Source organism: Rhincodon typus, chromosome 19 (assembly GCF_021869965.1).
Source record: "Rhincodon typus isolate 14 chromosome 19, sRhiTyp1.1, whole genome shotgun sequence".
In the NCBI taxonomy this organism is placed as follows: Eukaryota; Metazoa; Chordata; class Chondrichthyes; order Orectolobiformes; family Rhincodontidae; genus Rhincodon; species Rhincodon typus.
The window spans coordinates 20,843,854-20,868,479 of record NC_063350.1 but is presented as its reverse complement, the minus strand read 5'-3'; the positions used below and the strand labels follow the sequence as shown (position 1 = coordinate 20,868,479).

General features: G+C 41.5%; 1 protein-coding gene across 1 annotated transcript in view; it reads right to left on the bottom strand.

Annotated features, from left to right (window-relative positions):
- Nucleotides 1-297: 297 nt before the first annotated feature.
- Nucleotides 298-24,626, bottom strand: part of l3mbtl1 (L3MBTL histone methyl-lysine binding protein 1) — a 74,900-nt gene continuing 50,571 nt past the window's right edge. Inside the window, exons 14-22 of the mRNA XM_020527221.2 lie at nucleotides 21,730-21,815; nucleotides 21,478-21,588; nucleotides 19,537-19,651; nucleotides 18,970-19,072; nucleotides 8,671-8,868; nucleotides 7,232-7,293; nucleotides 2,971-3,140; nucleotides 1,041-1,103; nucleotides 298-554 (exon numbers count right to left, since the gene is read on the bottom strand). Coding sequence (XP_020382810.1) covers nucleotides 420-554; nucleotides 1,041-1,103; nucleotides 2,971-3,140; nucleotides 7,232-7,293; nucleotides 8,671-8,868; nucleotides 18,970-19,072; nucleotides 19,537-19,651; nucleotides 21,478-21,588; nucleotides 21,730-21,815 — 1,043 coding nt within the window. The 3' untranslated portion in view covers nucleotides 298-419. The remainder of the gene's footprint in view (nucleotides 555-1,040; nucleotides 1,104-2,970; nucleotides 3,141-7,231; nucleotides 7,294-8,670; nucleotides 8,869-18,969; nucleotides 19,073-19,536; nucleotides 19,652-21,477; nucleotides 21,589-21,729; nucleotides 21,816-24,626) is intronic.

Here is a 24,626-nt window from a genome sequence, read left to right as displayed (position 1 = left end):
TGATTCAAAACCAAACATAATTTAAATGCATCCAAATATAATTTAAATGTATCTATTCGTACAGTAGTGTTTCCACAACTTTTATTAGAAAAGTAGTCATGTTTCATTACATTACAAATGCCAATCATCACAATAAAATCCAATATATTTCCACATAACAGATCACTGAATTTCATAAATGGAAATATAATCCAAATATTCTATCACAGACTTTGAGGTAAATCAAGCAATGTCTGGAACTCCACATACTTACTGACAACTACAATGTAATTTGTTTTAATCAATATTCTTGCCCATCTTACACTAATTTACCAATGTAAAAGAAACAGAAATTATGAACAAAGCACAATTCTCAGTACTTCAGGAGAAGTTTCTTGTTGTTTCTACAAGATTACATTACACTTAAATTTATAGGAATGTCATGTCGAAGTATCATCTGCACTTTTGAACATAAGAATTGAGTTATAAATCTTTAATGCTGGACCAAGTTTAATGCTCATGATCTTCACGATATCCACTTGTGTTAGAAGGAGAAAAGCCTCCCCATCAATTGACTGCAAGATAAAAATGTAGGAGTCCATCAACACAGTTCAAGGTACAGAAATGAAAATGGCATTTCACATGACTGATTTCTGAGAAATATCCCGAAGAATAAGTTTGAAAAAAATATTCTGTTTTCGCTGCTTAAAGAAAACAATCATCTTGAAATTGTGCAATGGGGTATTAATACAGTTATTAACTAGAGTGAATTTTATTAGCTACAATGAATTAGCATGAGAATAACTGATCCAACATATACCACTTAGACAGGAAAACACTCTGGTTAGCTGCTTTCAGGATTAATCTGCCAATGACTTTGTGTGGGCAGGATAATACAGTTGCTTGGAATTGTACTAAGGTTTAAGAAGCAGAAAGAGGAATTTCAGCCAAGCATATTAAGTCTGTACAGGCTCGTATATTATGGCACAATCTCAGAGTCGTAATAAAACAACACAATATAATACAAAAACTATTAGGGGTATGAGGTAACTTGATCCTACCTCTTCTTTGAAGAGCTTTGCCTGTTGCTCACAGCCAGTGAGTGTCTGGACAAAGTTTCCCACCTATAATAAATAAATAACATTATTGTAGCAACAAGAATATATTAAATGACAAAATATGCACTATTGGTTCCTTTCATCTACTATAATAGGCATTTTCTCAGTTAACAAAAATACAGAAATTATTGGAACTATTTAACTGAGGAAAGATTGAAAATGTTTAGTGAGATTAGCAATCTCCAAATGTTCTTTAAATTTGTACGTATTTGATCTGTTTGAAGTTTATAAGGTCCTAAATTGTTTGGACAAGGTGGACATGGAAAGGATGTTTCCTCTTGTAGTGAGGCAAGAATTAGGGGACATTTATTATCTAGTTACATTACCTTAAAGATTAACGATTACGTCTTGTGAGATATCAGGCTCAATACTAGAGTGAATTTTATTAGCTACAATGAATTAGCATGAGAATAACTGATCCAACATATACCACATAGACAGGAAAACACTCTGGTTAGCTGCTTTCAGGATTAATCTGCCAATGACTTTGTGTGGGCATCCTTCCCCACTTGGTTACAGTAGCTGAGATAAATACCAAGAAGGAGGATTGGTGACAGCACATCTATCCGAGGCATCTCAGATGGTTTAGCCACACCATTTTGCAGATGAGACCGTTGCGAGCCTTTTGCCCAATTATATATTTCTTAAATTCATTCATGGGATGAGGGTGCCACTGGCTAGCCCAACATTCATTGCACATCCCTAATTGCCCAGAGGGCAGTTAAGGGTCAACCATATTGCTATGGGTCTGGAGTCATACGTAGGCCAGACCAGGCAAAGACAGCAGTTTCCTTCCCTAAAGGAAAAACCACATCGGTTTTTCCAACAAGTGATAATGGATTTATGGTTACCATTAGCCCATTTTTGTTATTTAATTCAAATTCCACCATCTGCCACTGTGGGATTCCAACCCAGATCCAGAACATTACCTGGGTATCTGGATTAACTGTCCTGCAATAGTACTGCTAGGCCATCACCTCCCATAACAGTGAATGTTACAGTGCTGCTTCCCGCTCAATGCACAGATTTCTTCCATCTTTGCTGTCCTTCCCATGAAGGTGAGGACTGCAATATGTCTTCACATACACCAACAACCATTCAGTGCTTTTTGTTTAATTTCATCATGGAATGTGGGTATCATTGGCTGAGCAAGCATTTATGTCCATCCTTAATTATGCTGGAGACGATGTTGGTGAGTCATATGTGTGTGTGTGTCTGTGTGTGTGTGTGTCTGTGTGCATCTATGTGTGTGTGTGTCTGTGTGCATCTATGTGTGTGTGTGTGTCTGTGTGCATCTATGTGTGTGTGTGTGTGTGTGTGTGTCTGTGTGTGTTCAAACTACTTTCCTTTAATGCTTGTACATTGTCTAGTATTGAAAATGAGAACATAGAATGTCTTATTCTTCATGGATTTTCTCATCTGTTTCAGCACTAGATTACACAGTTTTATCAATAAACCACCAGATTGACTGAATGTTTTGTTTTAAAATAAATATTTGCTCATAATCAAGTTATATCAGGCAAATAATGTCAAATTAATTACAGAACAATCTGGAACAAGTAGTCATATATAGTGCCAAATAAGTTTAATCAAAAGCCAAGCAAAACAATGTTTGCAGGACTAAAAATGTTTGCAGCACTAAAAATGTTTTGTACATTTTGGAAACAAATCTACATTTAGACAATGACAGACTGCCGAGATTCTCTTTTCCAATTTTAGTTCCGGTCATAGTTTGCTCTCAGCGAAACAGACTGTAAATAAATTGACAGTATGGTCATGCAGCTTTACTTCAGAACATTCCCAGCATTCAAAAGGACTTAAAAAATACATTAATAAACTGCTGCATTTCCACCACTTTTCCTCCTCTTCTTACCTCTTCAATAGTCCATTTGGCCACTCTGCTGGCACTAATACCAGCTACGCCTGGAAGCAGCTTACAATGTTGTTCCCAGCATAAGGACAATGAACGAGCTGGATGTGGGGACATGGCAGACATAAAGACTGATTGATGCAAGTCTTGGTGCATACCATCTTTTGGAATGTCTAGAAATATAGCGTTAGAAAAACACTAAGGCTGTAATGATACATTTTAATTCTCTAAAATATCTTTAAAATGTATTTGCTTATTTCAAGGTTAATTTTGTTATTTTTTAAAACAAATTATGTAACTTCTATAACTGACCATTAATTAAACAATTGGTGTGTGGTATTTAAAAATAAAGGTGTGTACAGAATCAATCAGTCCATATAGTGAAAAAGCCCTATAACAGCCTTCTGACACCATTCCTCATCTCATTCTATCAGTAGGAACCCAAAGGTTGCCCATCTTAACTTCCCTTAAAATGCATCCATTCTGTTCATATGGCCTACTCCTTTGGAAGCTCTTTGGAATCATGAAGAGAACTGTCATATGGAGCAGTCAAAAGTATTGAAAGGACCTGACTGAGGGGAGTACCAAAAGTATCAACAGGAACTGTCAAAACACTGTGGAAAGTGTCATGAATTTATTAAATGCCATATGACCATAAGACAGAGGAGAAGAAATAGGCCATTTGGTCCGTTGAGTCTGTTCTGCCACTCAATAATATCATGGCTGATCTCAATCCTCAATTCCACTTTCCTGTCTTATTCCCATAACCCTTAATTTCCTTAAGGATTAAAAGGCAACTTCAGCCTTGAATAAACTTAACACTCAACCTTGACATCTCTCTGTAGTAAAGAATTCCCCAGATTCACGACTCCCACAGATAAAAAAAAAACCTCCTTCTCACCCTTATATTGTGCCTTATAGTCCTAGACTCTTCTGTTAGGGGGAACAGCCCCAAAGAATCTTATATTTTTCAATAAGAACTACATCTGTAGCTATTTCCTTTAATTCGTGTAAACTTTAATGAGTACAAAACCAATACACTCATTCTTTCCTCATAAGAAAATCTCTCTACTCCAAGATCAGCCAAGTGAGCCTTTCTGGACTGCATCTAATACCAGAGATAGCAAGAACTGCAGATGCTGGAGACAGAGACAACACAGTGTGGAGCTGTAGGAACACAGCAGGCCACGCAGCATCAGAGGAGCAGGAAAGCTGATGTTTCGGGTCAGGACCTTCTCCAGCTCCATACTGTGATGTCTCTGCATCTAATACCAGTATATCTTTCATTGGATAAAGACCTAAAACTGGTCATAGTATTCTAGGTGTGATCTGACTAGTGCCTTGTCTGGTTTTAGTAAAACCTCCCTATTTTTATACTCTGTTCATATTGAAATAGAGGCCAACATTCCGTTTTCATTCCTTATTATCAACCGAACTCGGATGCTAGTTTTTTTTGTGATTCATGCACAAAGACCCACAAATTACTCAGTGCTGCAGCTTTCTGCAGTCTTTCCCCATGTAAATAAAATCCAGCGCCTCTATTATTTCTGCCAGTTTTTTCCACATTATATTCCATTTGCCAAGTTTCACCCGCTTTTGTAGCCTGTCTTTACCCCTCTGTGCTGTTTGTGTAATCCCTACCACTTGACTTCCCACGTATTTTTGTGTCATCTGTAAACTTGGTGATAGTACATTCACTTCCCTCATCCACATCATTAAGACATGAATTGTAAATAATTGTGGCAACAGCACTGATCCCTGTTTCTGAAAATCACCCCTTTATTCCAACTTACTGGTGTTGTATTAGGTAGTCAATATTCTATACGTGCTCATATACTATGCCTAACACCATGGGCTCTTATTGTATTAATTAACCCTATGTGCAATACATTACTGCATAACTTTTGGAAATCCAAGTATATTACATCAACTGGTCCCCCTTTATCTATTCTGCCTGCTACTTCCTCTAAGAACTCTATTTTTTTTTCAGATATGACTTCTCCTTCATGAAGTAATGCTGATTTTACTTGATAATGTATTTCTAAATGCTCTACTATTATATCATTTTAATAGACTCTAAAATTTTGCAAATGACAGATGTTAAGCCAAATGACCTGTCTTTTTGTCTCCCTCCCTTTTTGAATAAGGGTGTTAAAGTGGCAGTTGTCTAATTCTGTGGGACTTTTCCAGAATCTATGGATTGTTGCAATATTACTCCAGTAAATGAATTATATCTGTAGCTATTTCCTTTAAAATCTCAGGATGCAATCCATTAGATCCAGATTACTTATTGGCCTTTGGCTCCATTCACATTCCTAATACTTTTTCTAGATAACTGATAGTTATCGCAGTTGATTCTGCTCTCTGTCCCTTCCTTATAGCCCCTTGATTATTTAATACATTTGGAATGCTACTACCACAATGAGGACTGATCCAAAGTATTTACACAACTCCACTGCCATTTCCTGGTTCCCCATTATTATTTCCCAGCCTCATTTTCAAATGCCCTCTTTGGCCCCTCTCTTTCTTTTCAGATATTTAAAGAAGCTCTTACTTTCCATTTTCATGCTACCTGATACTTTGCCCTCAGAGCTCATTTTCTCCCTTTTTTGTTATTCTTTTGGCCATTTTTGTTGGCTTTTTAAACTTTCCCAATCCTCTGGCTTACCACTAATTTTTGCCACTTTGTACTTTTTCTCTTTCAAGTTGATACTATCTTTGACTTCCTTGGTTAAGTGTAGATGAATATTCGGAGAGTGGAACCCATTCCTGGCTTTTGATATGAACAGAAAACACAGTCAATGATGCCTTGCACCTGGGGAAACTAGCAATGCAGCAACCTGACAGTTCAGTCCTTCTGATCACCAAGCTGCATTTGAAAGGTAATGATGTGTTGCTGGCTCTTTGCAAAAACTGAATTGCCATCTGCTTGATGGTCATATGGATAACAAACTTAACTGGTTTCATTGATGTCACCTGTTACAACCTGGAAGAAATCACATAAAAGGCTGAACTTAATGGAAGTGGCCTTACCTATCTCCTGCAAAGCTGGAACAACCCTAATGTGTCAGAGATAGTAGGAACTGCAGATGCTGGAGAATCTGAGATAACAAGGTGTAGAGCTGGATGAACATAGCAGGCCAAGCAGCATCATAGGAGGATTTTCTAAGAAGGGTCTAGCCTGAAACGTCAGCTTTCCTGCTCCTCTGATGCTGCTTGGCCTGCTGTGTTCATCCAGCTCTACACCTTGTTATCACAACCCTAATGTGGCTATTTTCAGAAGACCCAACAGAACTCCATGACAATTGTGCAGCTTTTTGCCTACTGTCATATTAACTTTGTCTTTCAATGTTGATGTCCTGCCTCACAGAATGTCAATAACTCTTCAGTCTCAGTCTCCCCTCACTTCCATAGCCTACACTCGAGAAGGGAATTAAATCCAGCCCAAGGACTGCCTTAAAGTGTGCTGTGGCTGTCACATTTGTCATGTGGAATTTGTGATTAGAATGCCAATTTTGTCCCTGAAAACTGTGTAAAATGGAGATGAACTTCTACCTCCAATGTGGGCACCAGGTATGAGGCAAGAGTAATGATCAGCATGTTAAACAGCCTTCCAGCACAGTTAAGACAGATACTCAGACTGTTTAACATTTGCACCATTGGTACGCTTGGAACCATATCCTAGCATCAGTCTTTGCCTTAAAGAAAGAGGATGAAAACACGTCAAAATGGCAAAACAAATTTAAAAATTCAGAACAGTTTTGGCTGCTGAGTAAAGATAATAGTTAAAGGTTGTTTATACACATTCTTTAGCTGAATTATTGAAGCAATTTACAGAAGCTGAGCTCCATTTGTTCCATTTCATTTCGCAAAAGACTCAAAAGTAGAAGTGAAGTTTACTTACAGAGAAGAAGAAAAGAAACTTCTAAAAGTGTAATTATAGAGTTCAGAAGCTATTGGGTTCAGAATGATCAACTTCACTTACAAATATTTTATGCTTTCAGAATGCCTTACTGTGTATGCTTTTTTTGTTTTAAATGGATGAATGCCTGTGTACCAATAACAGAGTGAAATGCAGTATAAGAACATTAACTGTTTGTTTAGTAACTTTTGCTGATTGAATTTCACCCCTTATAAGCAGACTTTTGCTGAAGTTTCAAGCAGGAAAAATGGATTTTTTTACTAAAGCAAAGATTAAATATATGAAGCATCCATGGCTGCCAGAAATAACTCATCTTGCAAAGAGACCTGCATGTTCACTCACTCTGAAAGCTGACTTTTAATTCCTCTTGTTGAATCTTATGATACTTAGGTGGACGACCAATCCTGGAAAAAAAAATGAAAAAGTAGATATCTAAAGACAGATATTAAGCTGTTGTTCAAATTTACCCTGCTTCGACATCTAGTGCACTTCAGATCAATTTTTTTTATCAGCCTTTTGCATGTACTTCTGTGTGTCACTGCAGAGTAATTGGGGAAAGTAGACAAAATCCTCGTCATTAGCTGAAAGAAATTATCTGAAGTCATACTACCACAAGGTGAGTCACAAAAATCAGAACTATCAAAAAATCAGTGCTTACCAAAACAAAATACAGAAAAAGATCACAGTACAGTGTACAGTTTCCCTTTGGCACTCAAGTGCTACAATGTGCTGCTTGCCAGTATGGATGTTTTTAGTTCTTGTGATGTTAAATATGTCTATAAAGTAAGACCAAATTTACATATCTGGCATTTTTTTCCAGCTCATTATTGGCAAGAATTTGACGTGGTACTCTCGAGTAAATTGCTGTTTTTTTTCCCTCAATAACTTTATTGTTATGATACACTTTAATGTTTGTTATGTTATTCCTGAGTTTGACTATGTTCCTGTGCAGAATATGTTTACCTTTAGTATAGTGCTATGCCAAAATGCATCAGTGTTCAAAAGGCATGTGTTGGCGATCTGTATCTGTACAACAAATAGTGTAATGCAGACCAAAAATTACACAGAGATCAGATATGAGAAATTTCTCCTTATAGTTCAAACATTTAATAATGTGAAGATCTTTCCTAAAGTATAAAAATAAAATGTCTGAACAATATAACTTTGCCTTTTCTTGAAGGTATCTGACACTGAGATAAGTATATCTGAGCATTCCTAGTAAACACTTCTACTGAATTACTAAACCTTTAATTCAAATTATTAAACAAAGAAATTATCATGGATGTATTTAAACTATTGCTGCACATTGGAATTTGAGGACAACTTTACCTAGTATTTTGTTAGGAAGAAACATTCTCATGCATTTTATTGCTCATCATTGCAAAACTAAACTATATTGTCATTCAAAAACTAGTGGTGAAACAGTACGAACAGTAGTGTCTCATAATATGATTGGTCATAAGTTTAAGAATAAGATCTTTCATTATGTCACTTGGAAACATTTCAAATTCCGAATTAGCACGGGAGTTACCAAAGAATAGCTGGGAACCAGCCAACAGCTAGTAGAAGTCACTTTTGCAAACTGCCTAACAGCTGCTGGATACTTTCTAGCTGTCCTAGCTAAGAAATTGTGATGGCCTTAAAAAGAAAAATTCGGAAAAATAAAAAATGTGGGAGTGAAGAAGTTATCTAACCATTATAAACACCAATCAATAATCAAACTACTTTGCCGTGGTTTGATGTTTATTTTAATCAAACATTATGGCATTTACCATTATTACCTCCCATGATGTCTTGATTTCTTTCTTCGACCAAAGGACAATAGATTTCTTTTTCTGGAAGATCCTTCTGCATCTGACATCTCTATCTTCATCCGTGCTTGGTTCCGTTCAGCTAATGGGCAGCCTGATAGACGATGATGAGCAGTGAACTTCCCAGTAACATGCCCCGAGCCATCACAACCAGGAGTTGGGCACTTCCTGAGACAATAATGTGCACAAAACAGATTCACTCAATACATTGCAGAAATCTACTGCAGTAAGTCTTAGCATAGGTAACATTGATGAAAATCAAAATTCAAGAAGGCTGTTAGTATGAACATGAAAATCTAATGTATCTCTTTCACTGAAATTCAGGTGAATTTTGTCCTTCAGAATGTTCATGATGTATCAGTGTTTTGACATTATTAACAATAACCACGGAAATCTGCAATTAAGTTGAATATAAATGAATATACATTGTAATTGTAAATTCAATACATAAAAGCTTCCATTTGTACCTTTGGCATCTCCAGATTGATTATTTCAATGGACACAAGGCTGGTGTCCCATAGTTTCCCCTTCATAAAGCTGTGGTCACCTAAAACACCTGTCCTGACTTGCATCAAGTCCCATTCACCTAATGCCCTGTGCCCAATATAAATTGTGAGCCTCAGTGGATAGTTCACTAGAGATTTAGATATCTATGAAATTCTATCACAATTTTGCAAGTACTTCATGAAGATGTGACTGCAAGTGTTTTGAGTAGCTATTAAAGTCTACCATCATAACCACTCCGTCTTGTTTACGCCTCTTTGCAACGTCCTTCATCTACATCCTTCCCACTACTGGGCAGTCCATAGATTACACTGAGTAATGTAATTGAACACTTACCTTTTGCTTAAGCCAAATCAATTCTTAGAAAATGGCTACCGGAGTGAAGTCCTAATTAAATACCCAGAATTTTTTCAGGAAGGTTTAAGGACTAATAAAGGAACAAAGGCCACCTTGCATATTGACCAGGATTTTGCAAGGCCTATCCAGTGCCATTTGCCTTACATGCAAAAGTACAGGCAGAAATCAGGAGGCTGGAAAGGAAAGGAATCATCAAACCAGTACAGTTTGCAGAATAAGCAGCGCTGGTCATACCAATTGTGAAGCCCGAAGGGTCAGTTCGTCGTTGTGGGTATTTTAAACAGGCAGTAAACCATTTCACTCAGCTGGATAAGTACCCAATCCCTCGCACAGAGGACTCATACACAAAACTGGTAGGAATACTGTCCTTCACGAAGCTGGACATGAGCCATGTGTACCTGCAATTGCGATTAGATGAGGATTCCCAAAGTACGCTACAACTAATACCCAAAAAGGGTTAGTACCAATAAAACAGACTACCTCTTGGGCTAACATCAGCCTGTGCCATTTTTCAGCAAACCGCAGAGAACATTTTACAAGGTCTACCCCAGTTCGCCATTTATCTGGATGACATGCTAATAACAGGGAAGATCAATAAAGGGCACTTAGACGTTTCTCCAAAGCGAGCGTATGCCTTAGAAGGAAAAAATGTGTTCCAGGCACACCAAGTGGCCTACTTGGGCTATAGAGATGACAAGACCACGTTACACCTATTAGAAGATAAAGTGAGAGCAATCAAAGGTGCCCTGGTTCCCGTGTCTGTATTTAGATTGACGAACTATTACGGAAAGTTCATATGTAACCTGGCCTTCATTCTGGCTCCCTTACATCTGCTATTGAAAAAGGGTCAGCCTTGGAAACGGTCTCGTAACCAAGACATAGCCTTTAGGGAAGTGACAAAGCAGCTATCACCATCTAAGGTGTTAGCACAGTATGATCCCAAGCAAGGTCTGGTGCTAACATGTGATGCCTTCCCATATGGTATCAGAATACTGCTGGATCACAGATGGCCTAATGGGGAGGAATGCCCAATAGCATATGCTTCCTGAATTTTGACTGATGCAGAGCACAAACAGAGAAGGAAAGTTTGGCGGTCATCTTTGGTGTGAGAAAGTTCCACCAATACCTTTACAGATGTAAATTTATAATAGTAACACTACAAACCCCTCCTAAGGCTACTCACAGAGGACAAGGCTGTGCTGTCCATAGCTTCAGGTTGAGGTCAGCGGTGGGCTCTCATTCTAAGTGCGTACAATCACAACTTCGAACATTGTCCAGGTGGCCAAGTAGCAAATGTAGATACCTCCAGCTGCCTCCCACTGGCACTCCCACCATCAGCGGTGCCACCACTGGAAGAGTCCGTTGTGGTTTTAAACTTTCTGGACACCGTTTCAGTCACCGCTGACAATAGTGAGCAGTGGACACAAAAAGATCCCGTCCTGGCAAAACTAAAACAGCTGATGACAATGGGGGAAATGAAAGGGCCATCACTACCAGAATTGAAACCTTTCTGGACCCGGCGAGACCAGATCACCATAGAGGAAGGCATTTTATTATGGGGAGCAAGAGTCATTGTCCCAAACAAAGGTGGCTGCCAGATACTGGCAGAGTCAGAGGAACTGAACGCAGTGTGCAAATGCCCTAAGAGAAAGAACAGGCCTACATCCCTGGACATAGACGGGGAGTGATGTAATGATTGTAACGAGATCAGCCAGGTGGACCTCACATAATATGAGTTCCCTGATTGGGGGTGTTAATTTGGTCCCATCAGGGAGCCCTGGCTGACAGATAAGAACAGGAGGGTCAGGCGTTCTGTTCACTCTGAGAGCTGGCTCTGAGGAAGCCGGACCAATATCAAGTACTAAGCACATATTACTAAAGGGTGGCTTGCTGACGTGATAAAAGACTCTGTGGAGTTATTTCAAATCTGTAGATGCGTACTCTGTAAAAATACAAGATGAATTTGTGCAAGCCTGTGAACTTGGCTGATGACTCATAGTGTGTGCTTCAGTGGTCATGTGATTTACCTCTTAAAGAGATACTGTCCCAGCATAACATACACCAACTATAATACATAACCTTAGCTTTAGTTGACTTTTATTTTACTTATTTTAACCTTACTTGGTAGTATTAACAATAAGCTGGAGCTTAGTAGAAAACAGAAATTCTTCGCAGCTCACCCATCACTCACAAATTAGCTCTCTCTCCTGTGCCTGTAAGTTGCTAACTTGCCTATATTAGTTTAGAATTTCAATGTTTTTCAAAATTATGGAGTTGAAACACCGTCCCTAATGCAGCTGCTGAACAACCAAACAACTCATGTCTTTCCTGTGCTGTTATTTTTAGACATTTTTTACAAACTCAGCAGAGCTCCACAGATACATGCTCTTTCACAGAGCTGACTCTTCTTGTCCCTCTGAAGGAACTGAAAGGCCCTGAACCTCAAACTCTCTTTATCTGTAGCCCTAGACGTGTGCTCTCTTGTAGGTCCAACTCTTCCTGCCTCCGAGAGGTAAAAGAGAGAGGCTCAGAACCTTGGCCTCAATTTATTTGGGTCCCAGATGTGTGATCCCTCACACATCGGACCCTTCTCACCTTGGAAGCGAAGTGAAAGACCTTGAGTCATGGCCTCTCTTTATCTGCAGTTCAGATGCATGCTTTCTTACAGGCGTACCCTTCTCATCCCTGGGAGGTAAGTGGAAACTTGGGTGTAATACATTCACAGGTTCTCCTTTATCCAGAGCACATGTTATTTGTTGAAAGAATTCCAATAATTTGGTTGAATATGATTTCTCTTTCCCAAAATCATGCTCGACTCTTGTTGTTTACCTTGAGGTTTCTAAATGCCCTACTAACTCCCCTCAATGAACATTTCTAACACTTTTTCTATGACAGATATCAACCTAAATGGCCTATTGTTTCATGTTTTCTGCCTCGTTCCCTTCCTGAATAGAAGGGTTACACTTGGTACTCCTCAGACTGATGGAAACTTTCCACAACCCAGTGAATTTTGGAAATTGAATGTCAGTACGTCTACTACTTCACTAGCCATCTCTTTTAAGACTCTAAGGTAAAATCTACCAGCATCTGAGGATTAGTTAGCCCATAGCTCCATCAGTTTGCTCAGTATCACTTCTCTGGTGATTGTAATTTCACCAGGTTCCTCTCTCCTTTCCACCTCATTTACACCTATTGCTGGAGTACTTTTTATAGCATCTGTGATGAAGGGCAGAAGTCACACGATACCAGTTAATAGTTTAACAGGTTTTTCAAAATTGCAAGCTTTTCTAGCGCTGCTCCTTTGTCAGGCAAAGCCAGGCCAACAATGGCACCTCCACATCAACTAAAATGAAGACAACTGGAAAATACATGTTCATCTCATCTGTGCAGAGATAGTAGGAACTGCCGATGCTGGACAATCTGAGATAACAAGGTGTAGAGCTGGATGAACATAGCAGGCCAAGCAGCATCAGAGGAGTAGGAAAGCTGACATTTCGGGTCTGGACCCTTCTTCAGAAAAGGGTCCAGACCTGAAACGTTAGCTTTCCTGCTCCTCTGATGCTGCTTGGCCTGCTGTGTTCATCCAGCTCTACACCCTGTTATCTCTCCATTTCATCTGTATTTCCTTATATCTGCAATTAACTCCCCATTTGCACCCTTTCAAAGTCTACTTTCACTTTACCTATTTAAATGCCTGTAGAAACTCCTGCTCTGCATTTTTTATGTTTCTAGTTAGCTTCCTCTCTCACTTTAATTTCTTTCTCCTGATTAATCTTTTAGTCATTTTCTGCAGTTCGTTATTTTCTGTCCTGTGTTCTGTCCTTTGAGCAATCATAATCTTAGTTACTTCACCAATGGTGGCCATGCCTTCAATTTCTCAGCCTCATTACTCTGCAACTCCCACTCAGCACCTTTCTGCCTCTCTACTTCTTTTTCTCATTATACCGTACTTATTCAAGGCACTCCTTAAAACTTAACTCATTCTCCATGCTTTTCGCCAATGATGTAATACTTGCTTATGTGGTTTAGTGTCACAATTTGAGGCTGCAACGAAAATTTTAGGTTAAATGCACCATACAAATATGAAATGGTGTTGGATAAACACTTTGGTCTCTCTCAGTCTTTCTTCTCTCTTTAAAGTTTTCGTGAATGATCCAAAATACCTTTTCAATCTGTTTTGCCAACATGCACTTTTTTTTGCTAAGTTTTGGTTGAAATAAAATGTAGGTCAAGGGCTGCCTCTGATACTAGTCCAGGGGCTTGATACATTCAATCAGCCAATCAGGGCAGTCAGAATGAAGATCCTTTGCACATGAGGGCTGTCTTCTGCCCTGCTGTGAGCTGTTTTCATAATGGAATGAGAGAGAGGCAAGGTGGGGATGTGCGCCAAGCAAGTGAGCAGGACAGCACAGACAGCATGCAGGGTTAGTGGTGGCTGAGAATGAGTCAGGAAGGTGTCACAGATAATAGTGAGAGTGGTGTAGCATGAGCCTTGGTGAGAGATGGGAACAGTTGCAAAGGTAGTGTTCATGTGAGCTACTGAAGAGAAAATGGTGGCGCTTACACTGACAATGTGGAGAAGGACATTGACAGTCCTCCTGCATTGCTGGGCATTCCTCCAGACGGCTGAGACTTCTCAAACATTGTTGAGGTGGTGGTGGTGGTTGTGGGGTGGGTGGTGAGCAGGCAGGGAGGGGGAACATCAGACAGACTAGAATGGTCTGGTGTCACAGATTCAAACTGCTGCTCCTTGCATCAGCCCGTCCAACCGGACCTCCAGGCCACTGCCTGCAGAGCAGGGCATCAATTCCCCCCGTCTGCCATGTCCAGGGCAAATGTCAAGACTTACGCAAGCCAGCTCCAGACTGACAGTACTTGTCTGGGAACACTACAGGCTTTTGAAAATGGCGTGGATGCAAAAGATGTTTTTGTTTGGCTGATATCCATTGCGTGTTGAATTGTTGTGAGAATGTGAGATGGGTCCAGAATTGGATATTAGGGGCACCATGGGGCTGCGGTAGGTATTCAATGAGGCGTGTTTGGTAAGATTCGGCAACAAATCTCACTGGGCCTCATGATAAGAATCCCTTCAAGATACTTGACATAACTCGTACCAAGCCAAAAGAATCGTAAGATTTGGCCTTTAAACTTTGTAAAAACACATTGCTCACACCCATTAAAATCTGGTGACTGGGTAGGATAACTCTACATGTAGCAAGCATACAGGAACATAGCTCTGTCTCCTGTCATCTCACAAAGAGATCCAAGAATCCGGAATTGAGAATTTGCCAGACGTGAGAACCATAATTACACATCATTCCTTCTTTGTGTTTTTAACCATATTGCCTCCTGCAATCACTCTTGGTCTTTAATGTATATCGGGAGGAGAGGAGCTTCCAAGTGTTACAAGTCACATTGATACTTCCACTTTATCCTAATGTGTAGTGGTTTCTGTCTTGGACTTGGAATAACATAATAACACACAAATCCTTGGGCTTAACCAGCATGTGGAACTGCAATGTGGTTTCAATTTTGGCTTACAAATTGTCACTGGTCTTCCTGCACTTTGTAAAATACCTACTGAATCTAACTGGTAACAAATGTTTCTGCCATGCCCTCTAAACAATTAATACCTAGACCTCACCTACCAGCCTGAAACAAGTTAGTACTCATGGAGAGGGTTTCGTATTCAGGGAGGAGCGATGAAAGACAGGCCTAAATTTAATTATGCATCGTTATTTGATTTCGTATCTTATCCAACCTCGTTAGACATTTTTAATTAACCTGTCCAGGACAATGGTAACACATCACTGGAGAAAATGGGACTTGAACCTGGGCCTTCTGGCCCAGAGGTAGAGACACTACCACTGCATATCAAGAGTACTACTGGATCTTCTTTATGCTGTCATCACCCTGGCAGAAAAGCCACAAAAACCTCCCCAATCAAGCAACCGTTTCAAGGTCAAATGATTTCATTTGTAGAAGGACCCCACCCAGTTTGAGGATCAGAAAGAGCAGATTAAAGTTCAGGATTGGTGCACAATTTCAAAAGCTGCCTACCTGGCAAGTTTTACCTGCCTGGGTTCTGTTGATAAAATAGGATAAAACCAGAATTAAAGATGTGAGTAAATTCATAAAATACTTCAATTGCACTATAATCTGCTTGTTGGTTTAACACTTAGGGATTGAACCTGGTTTCAAAGCCTCCTGTATGTTACAGTTTACTTCATATGGATCAATTCAAGCATAAGTGGGGGAAGTGGAGGCTGCCTGACGTTCAGCTCCTCTGCTCCTATGAGAAGAGAATCCTGGTCCGCACAGAAGGCTGGACCATTGCTGCGTCAATGCAGAGACATCCGTATCCCACTAACACAGTATGTACCACTCTTCATTACACTGCAATTCTCACATTAACTCTGCTGGCAGTGCCATTTCACTGCACACCACTGCTAACCACGGGCCGTGACGCCCTCTCTGTCTTGTGTCTCGCAGGTACAGCCAGCATTGACACCACCACTGTGGAGAAAGCTCCGGCTCCCCCAGAATCTACCTCCTTGACCTCCGAGGACAAGGTTAGCGAGGCTGCAGAGGAAGCATTGGCAAATATACTTCCTGCAGCCCACACCAGCCTAGATGCTGGCACCTCAGTGGCAACGTTAGGCTTCAAGAGTTTAGGTCCACAATCTGATGAGCACCTCCATAATCTCTGTCAGCTCCACAGCTGGCCAAAGAAAAAAGGCGCCAGGCCTCTGGCACTTGGAGGATCCCTGTGGACCTGCTCCTGCAAAGTGCCAGGCAGGATAGGGCCCTGTAATGTTGGCAATCAGGGACTTCATCCATCTGCACAGGGAGGATCAGGACTGACAAACAGCTATGTGGACATACTGCCCCCTACTGCCCAAAAGCTGCATCAATGCAGCATGTCATGTAATCCTCCGACTACCTGTATGGACACAGCCAGGCCCAACACATTCAGAGTCTGCGAGACTGTGATGCGCGCGCGTGCGTGCACACACACACACACGACTGGGTGAATGGGCACCTGGTACACACGGTAGGTGCCCCATCCTCACATGGAGACAGGACAGTGCTGGGAAGTACCCAACCAGAGGAGGAACTCCACACAGCTCCTTTAGAAGTCTTCTCTCAGGACACTCCAGAGGTGGCCTGGCCCTCCACATCCATCCTGCCTGGCCCCCTCTGAACACTTTGAGGCTCATGCCAAGGGGGTTAAAAGTCCCTTGGCCTATATGGCCCATTCAGACACAAGGCAAGGCATCGGCCTAGTCATATTATCACCGGACTGTTAATCCAGAGACCACGATAATATTCTGGGGATCAGGTTCAAATCCTGCCATGGTAGATGGTGACGTTTGATTCAATAAAAATCTGAAATTAAGAGTCTAATGATGACCACAAATCCATTGTTGATTGTTAGTAAAACCCATCTGGTTCACTAATGTCACATCTGTCATCCTTACCTGGTCTGGCTGACACGTGACTTGAGATTCTTAACTGCCCTCTGAGCAATTAGGGATGGGCAATAAATGCTGGCCTAGCCAGCGACGCCCTCATCCAGTGAATGAATTTTTAAAAAAGTAGCCCCAGTATCGACTGACCAAACCTTCAGAGCCAATGACTCCAATATTGAGCTGGCTCCCTCCAGCCCTACTGCAGAGTGAGGCAGTAGGCTAAGACATAGCCAGAGGCACAGAAGGAAGAAGACTTACTGAAGGCATTTTTATGGTTCAGGTTATAATAGCTTATAAAAAATTCTCAATTTTTGTTGAAATGCCTGTCCTTTAACCATATATCTGGTTGTTAGCCCCCCTGTGTAGGACCGAATGGCATTGTGACACCATCAGCCTCACTTCACGGCTACAGACGATGTTCCATGGATGGAGGTCTACGCTGACAGTCTACAGCTTCATGGAGAAGGAAGATGAACAATGCATATTGGCTTTGGGTCACGCTGACAACTTTGGTGCTCCTTATGCTATCTCCCCATTTATTTCTGGCCTCTTTTGCCCAGAAGTGTAGCTGTCAATGAGTTGTCCAGCAATGTCTGTGCTGTGAGGTGCCATACAGAGAGGGAGCAATGTGTTTAGATGGTCAGGGAATAGGCGCCCCACAGGTCTGTGTCATGTACAAATTATAGGTCTATGTGCAGTACTTCCCAGCATCAGTCAGTGCTGCAGACCCCTCCATCACCGGTTGTCACTTACTCAGTCCATTCCAAGTGTGATGCAGCCATTTTCTTCCCTACTATGCAGTTTCAACTTCAAAAGTGTCAATGAATGCTCCTTGGCCAGTGGATTCCTGCCTCCTCCTGAAGGTGTCGGTGTGCATCCATATCCAAATGCCCTTCCAGGCAGCCCTTCCCAGTAAATCCACAGTCTTCACACCCACCCAGATCCCTGCCAAATTTCATGTGCCTGCACCTGAACACATCCCCCCAACTCCAGCTCCCAGCATTCGCGGTGACCATGACAAGTGTGGTCATACAGTGCTCCCCCCTCCTTGAAGCCCGGGTGCTCCTGACTCAGGGTGATCTTCCTCCCACATTATCCCTAGTCCAGTCATGCTTTACCACATTCCCCATTGCAGGTTTTGTTGCCCCTCTGGCTCCCTCACAACAGTAATCCTCCATTACCCACAGCCTATAGGCCCAGTCCCAAAGACTAATTTGCTGAATCTCATTCCTGCAGCAATGGCCACCCTTGACGCAACCCATTGCCCCCTCAGCAACTCCCTTTGCCCTTAGTTTCTCTAATAGACCCGACCCCCTTGAACGACCTATACAGACATCGCCGAGCAAGAAGAGTCATGATTCCTGACTGGAAGTTGTAAACTTCTCTGACAGCATGAGCCCTACCTCCCGAACTGGCCGCTATGGAGCCACAGGGCAGACCCTGTCCATGTCCCCAGCCTGCAGAGGGATGGAGCACCTGATTGGAATCATCCTGAGCAAACTCTTGAATGTGCCAATCCCCTGGACTGTTATTGGAGACTGCCACTGACTTACAATACTGGGTCGGCCTAACATCCCTCAGATCCCTATGAGATTCTCCCCATGCTTACACTATAATGAATTTTAATTTTTAAAAGCTGTTCATATAAGTAAAAAGTTAAAGTAAAGTTGCTGCAGACTCACCAGACCACACAGCTGCTCTCTCACTAGATAGAGATGAGTAATGGTGGTTTAACCTATGCATCAACATGTCTCAGGCAAGAGGAGAAGTTAAGAAGGAGATTCCTTCATGGGAGGCTCAGTTAGTGCAGACATGGTGTGAATGTGCAAACTCCACACAGACAGGTGCCCAAAGCTGGAATCAAACCCAGGTCCCGACCACTATGAGGCAGCAATGTTAACCACTGAGCCACTGTACCACCCCAACAGGTACTCACCGATGATGGGTGGTGTATTTGGAACTTTTTGCATGACTAACAGCTTTCCACCCTGGAGCTGGGCATCCTCTTTGCCCAGGTTCAGTTGAAGAATCTGACAGTTCTATAAAATAAATGGAAAAGTTCCTGATCAACTCTTTTCCAAATGTGGATGTTGATTTTCAGACACAGTGATACCTTAGAGAACTCTGAATATTTTATTCATTAAACCTGCATTGCTTTCCATGTGTGTACAACTCACAGAATGATTGGATAAGTTGTCTGCTGCATTGAAATTCCTAAATCAGAATGAATGCAGATTTACAGCCTGTATAGAAATAAATATTGTTTTAATCTTTACTGAATACCTCAGCACTACAGATCCCCTTATAAACAGGTGCAGACTAAGTTGCAGGTAAACCTTAAAATTATGTATGACACCTGGATCTGCAATAATATGTATACGATGTCTTGTGAAATAAAAGAAATCTAAACAACTATTAGTTGTTAGTTTATACCTTGAAATTAATATTAATATTAAGAATTTTGATAATTGGAGTTGAAGGGAAGAAAATTTACTGTACTCACTAATTGCTGGCTGGAGATAATGTCCTGTTCTGGCACACCACCCTGCAGGATGTATGTCTGGATTATCAGTATCTACCCAGTAACTGTAGGCAGAGGTTGATCCATCAAAATAGATCTGCGTAGGAAAATAACATAATGATATAAAATTTAAATGGAAATTAATTCTTTTGAAATTTTCTTTATTGATTCACGAGTTTGAATGTCACTGGAAAGGTCAGCATATGCTATGCTTCCTATTGCCCTTTGAGAAAACAGTAAGCCACCTTTTTTGAAATCTATCCGGTGCAGTGCTGTTACGAAAGAAGTTCTAAAATTTTGAACAGACGATAAGGAAGTTCAGCGATACAGTTCCATGTCAGGATGGTGGCTTACAGGAGAACTCATAGGTGGTGGATGTTGCTATGTGTCTACTACACTTGTCATTCTAAATGGTCAAGGTTCTGGGTTAGAAAGATGCTGTCTATGGAATTTTGGTTAAGTTACTGCGGTGCATCTTGTAGATGATACATATTCTTTCACTTTGCAACTGTGGTGGGGGGGATTGTTTAAGTGTTGGATGAGATACCAAGCAAGCAAGCTGTTTTGGCTTGAAGGGAGTGTTTGGTACTCCTCCAGGTAAGTAGAGATTATTCTATCACACTGCTAACTTTTGCCATGTAGATGGTGAAAAGATGCATTGAGAAGACAGGAGAAGTATTTCTTGCCACTTTATCCCCAGTGTTTAATTTACTCTTGTAGCCATCCGTATGGCTAATTGAGTTAAATTCTTAGCCAATGATAATCTCCTAGGATGTTCTGGTAGTGCATTCAGCGATAATAATGCCTGTGAAAGTGAAAGGGAAAGGTTTACATTTTCTTCTGACACTCATGTGACATGGACAGTGTTGCATTTGTCAGCCAACACTGTCCAGGTTTTGATACATGCAGAAACAAAATCCTTCAGTGCCTGAAGTATCAGGAAAGAAACTGCACACTCTGCACTATCACTGACATCCCCATTCCTGATCCTATGATGGAGGGAAGGTCATTGATGAAGCAGTTGAAGACAGTTAGGCCCAAGACACTACCAAACTCTTGGGCTGAAATGATCACCCTCCAAAAACCAAAACCAACTTTCATCTTGCTAGCTCCAACCAGTGGAGAAATTTCCTTCTTGGTAGCACTGTTGATCATTTTGCTGATGATTGAAAGTAAACTGATGGAACATTTCAGAACCACAGGATTATGAAATTATTGAGCCCACAAATGAGTCCAGGAAGGGCCTAAAACTGCACTCTGCCCACATTCTTCCCCCACCATTGAGGATTTTCAAAAAAAAATTCCTGACACAGTTTAATAACGCACAAAAGCTTGGGCAGATTTACTTTTCACACCACACTGATTCAGGCGAGTAGCAAAAATGCTCCATATAGTCAAGATGACTTTCCCATAATAATCCTCCACAATGGCTGGCAATGAAATTTGGAGGGAACTGATGAGACCGCTCCCAGAGTAACCAGTAACCATTACTGGGCACACACTGGACTTAAAGCTTTCTTATCACGTGCAGTTTTTCAATTAAGATTTTCATGTGATTGTGGCATTGAAGTGAGACCAACAAATTTAATTAGGAAATTCTTCAGCAGAATCTGATCTAATCTACTGTTTCCCGAATCCAAAGTAACCAATCTTAGCTACTTTCTCACTCTTTCTTCACATATTAACGGTGACCATGCTTAAAACAAGTGTTTCATTTGGCAGAAAACACTTTTAGATGTCTTGGAATCATGCATAGTGAGATATAAATGCAAGTCTTTTCTTTGCAAGAAGTAAGAAATAGGAAAGGAATGATGTGGCAAGATTGACACAAAACATGTTTGTAATGTTGAATATTGCAATTATCTTACTACAAACCTACAGTTAAAAGAGGCAGTTATTCCTGAGTAAAAGCCTTTGGACTACCTTTAACTTGTGCTCATCAACGTCTACAATTGTAGCTACACGAATCAGCACTGGATTGCGTCTGTCTACAGCTTCCAGCTTCATATTTCTCTGGAAACCATGTGGAGGACGCTGAAACACAAGGAGACAAGGTCTGACTACGTGTGAAACTTCAAAATTATTGTACAAGCATTAAGGCAAAATTGAATATGTAAAACTCTTCTTCAAATTACTTTGAACAACTCTAGTAAATATTAAAGCCATGTCACTTACAACTTTAAATGCACGAGCAGGAGCAGCAGAAGATCCAGTTTCTTCTAAATATCTATCCCAAGAAAAATGCTCTGGATGAGTGTAACCTAGGATATGAGAAAAAGTATTAGAGTCTGTACTATTATTAAGTCCTCTTGTCATTGCATGCAGTTTTTCCTGTGTGAGCCAGCAAGCTGTGAATGTTGTAACATTCGGGGAACAAATATTTACAAGATTTTGCTATAGTTGAGATCTCATGGCTGGTAAATTCAATTCTGCCTAGGAACAAGGGCAGTGGTTATAGCAGGAGAAGTGTGGGGTGGCTGTAGGTACAGCCAGGCATTGGAGTTAGAGTTTAGAAACATCCTGATAGGCATGCAGGGTTCAAAAGAAACTGGCAAGCAATTCATACTTCAGTGCACAGAGTGTGTGGAGTGAACGGTTCACAAGCTGATCAAGATTAGAGCTCAAGAATAAAACAAACAGGGAAGTACTGGCTTAGTGAAGTTAGCTGTCTGTGAAAAGCTACAGCGCAGTTTTCAGAATCCAGAGCAACATAGACCCAGGAGAGGAAGGTACACCAACAGAACATGAGTATCATTGAGACAGTCCATGGTGAAGTGACATTTGAGGGAGCTCTGGAGCTAGATCTTTGGAAGAGAAGAATTGAAATCTGTTGTGAAGTTTTAATGAGATATGATGACCAACATCTAACTTGTAACTAACAGATGGAGATTTTCAGAGGAATCCATGGAATCTGTCTGGAGTGCGTTTGCTATTTGATTTACCCTGTGGGGTTTTTGACAACCGTTTGACTGTTACCCATTTTTACTCCATATTAATTCTGGATATTGGAATATAAATTGTATAGATATTGTAGATTGATTTACTTTCATAATTCTGTATGGCAAAACTTACGGTTGTTTGTTCAAAATCATGGAACCTTCTGGCCTTATTCTCTTAGTAAGTACCTGAATCTAACACTTTGTCAAATTGTAAAAAGTAAAACTATGAGTCTGTAGCCAGATTGCAACATAAATTCAGCAGTCTGGTCCAGGTTTATAACAGTATCAAGAAGTAGATTTCCAAGTAGGATTTAAATTTTAAGCAAAAGAGCACATCACTAGTTAAATTTCCAACTTGAAATCTGCAGTATGTGCCTGCAGGTAACATGGGGTTACTGCCAGGATCAATTATCCCACCACATTTTCAAGACAGAGAGGAATAGGGTAGGCTAGTGATGTCTGAATGTTCTTTACTGTACGTATCAGCTGCAGAAGGAACATTAATAAATGTGACAGGACTTACTCCTCCTTGACTATCTAGTTTTTTGATTTGATTTGATTTGATTTATTATTGTCACATGTACCAAGATACAATGAAAAGTATTGTTTTGCATGCTTAGCAGACATGTCATACTTTACATGAGTACATCAGGGTAATAGAACAGGGTGCAGAATGTAATGTAATACAGAGAAGCTGCAGAGAAAGATCAACTCTAATATATGAGAAGTGTGTTCATAAGTCTGATAACAGCTGGGAAGAAGCTGTTCTTAAATCCGTTAGTATCTTCTGCCCGATGCTGTGGAGTGGGAGGGATCTTTGATTATGTTGGGTGTTTTCCCAAGGCAGCAGGAAGTATAGACAGACACATTGGAAGGAGGGTGCAGAGCTGGATGAACACAGCAGGCCAAGCAGCATCATAGGAGCAGAAAGGCTGACGTTTCGGGCCGAGACCCTTCATCAGAAATGGGGGAGGGGAAGGGGGTTCTGAAATAAATAGGGAGAGAGGGGGAGGCGGATAGAAGATGGATAGAGGAGAAGATAGGTGGAGAGGAAACAGACAGGTCGTAGAGGTGGGGATGGAGCCAGTAAAGGTGAGTGTAGGTGGGGAGTTAGGGAGGGGATAGGTCAGTCCAGGGAGGACGGACAGGTCAAGGGTGCGGGATGAGGTTAGTAGGTAGGAGATGGGGGTGCGGCTTGAGGTGGGAGGACACTCCCCTCCAGCCCCACCACACCCGGCACTATTCCCTGCAACCGCAGGAAGTGCTACACCTGCCCCCATACCTCCTCCCTCACCCCCATCCCAGGCCCCAAGAAGACTTTCCACATCAAGCAGATGTTCACCTGCACATCTGCCAATGTGGTATACTGCATCTGCTGTACCTGTTGTGGCCTCCTCTACATCGGGGAAACCAAGCGGAGGCTCGGGGACCGTTTTGCAGAACACCTACGCTCAGTTCGCAATAAACAACTGCACCTCCCAGTCGCAAACCATTTCAACTCCCCCTCCCATTCCTCAGACGACATGTCCATCCTGGGCCTCCTGCAGTGCCACAACGATGCCACCTGAAGGTTGCAGGAACAGCAACTCATATTCCGCGTGGGAACCCTGCAGCCCAATGGTATCAATGTGGATTTCACAAGCTTCAAAATCTCCCCTCCCCCCACCGCATCCCAAAACCAGCCCAGCTCGTCCCCACCTCCCTAACCTGTTCTTCATCCCACCTATCCCCTCCTCCCACCTCAAGCCGCACCTCCATCTCCTACCTACTAACCTCATCCCGCCCCCTTGACCTGTCCGTCCTCCCTGGACTGACCTATCCCCTCCCTAACTCCCCACCTACACTCACCTTTACTGGCTCCATCCCCGCCTCTACGACCTGTCTGTTTCCTCTCCACCTATCTTCTCCTCTATCCATCTTCTATCCGCCTCCCCCTCACTCCCTATTTATTTCAGAACCCCCTTCCCCTCCCCCATTTCTGATGAAGGGTCTAGGCCTGAAACGTCAGCCTTTCTGCTCCTATGATGCTGCTTGGCCTGCTGTGTTCATCCAGCTCTGCACCTTGTTGTCTCGGATTCTCCAGCATCTGCAGTTCCTACTATCTCACATTGGAAAGCGGGCTAGTTTTCGTGA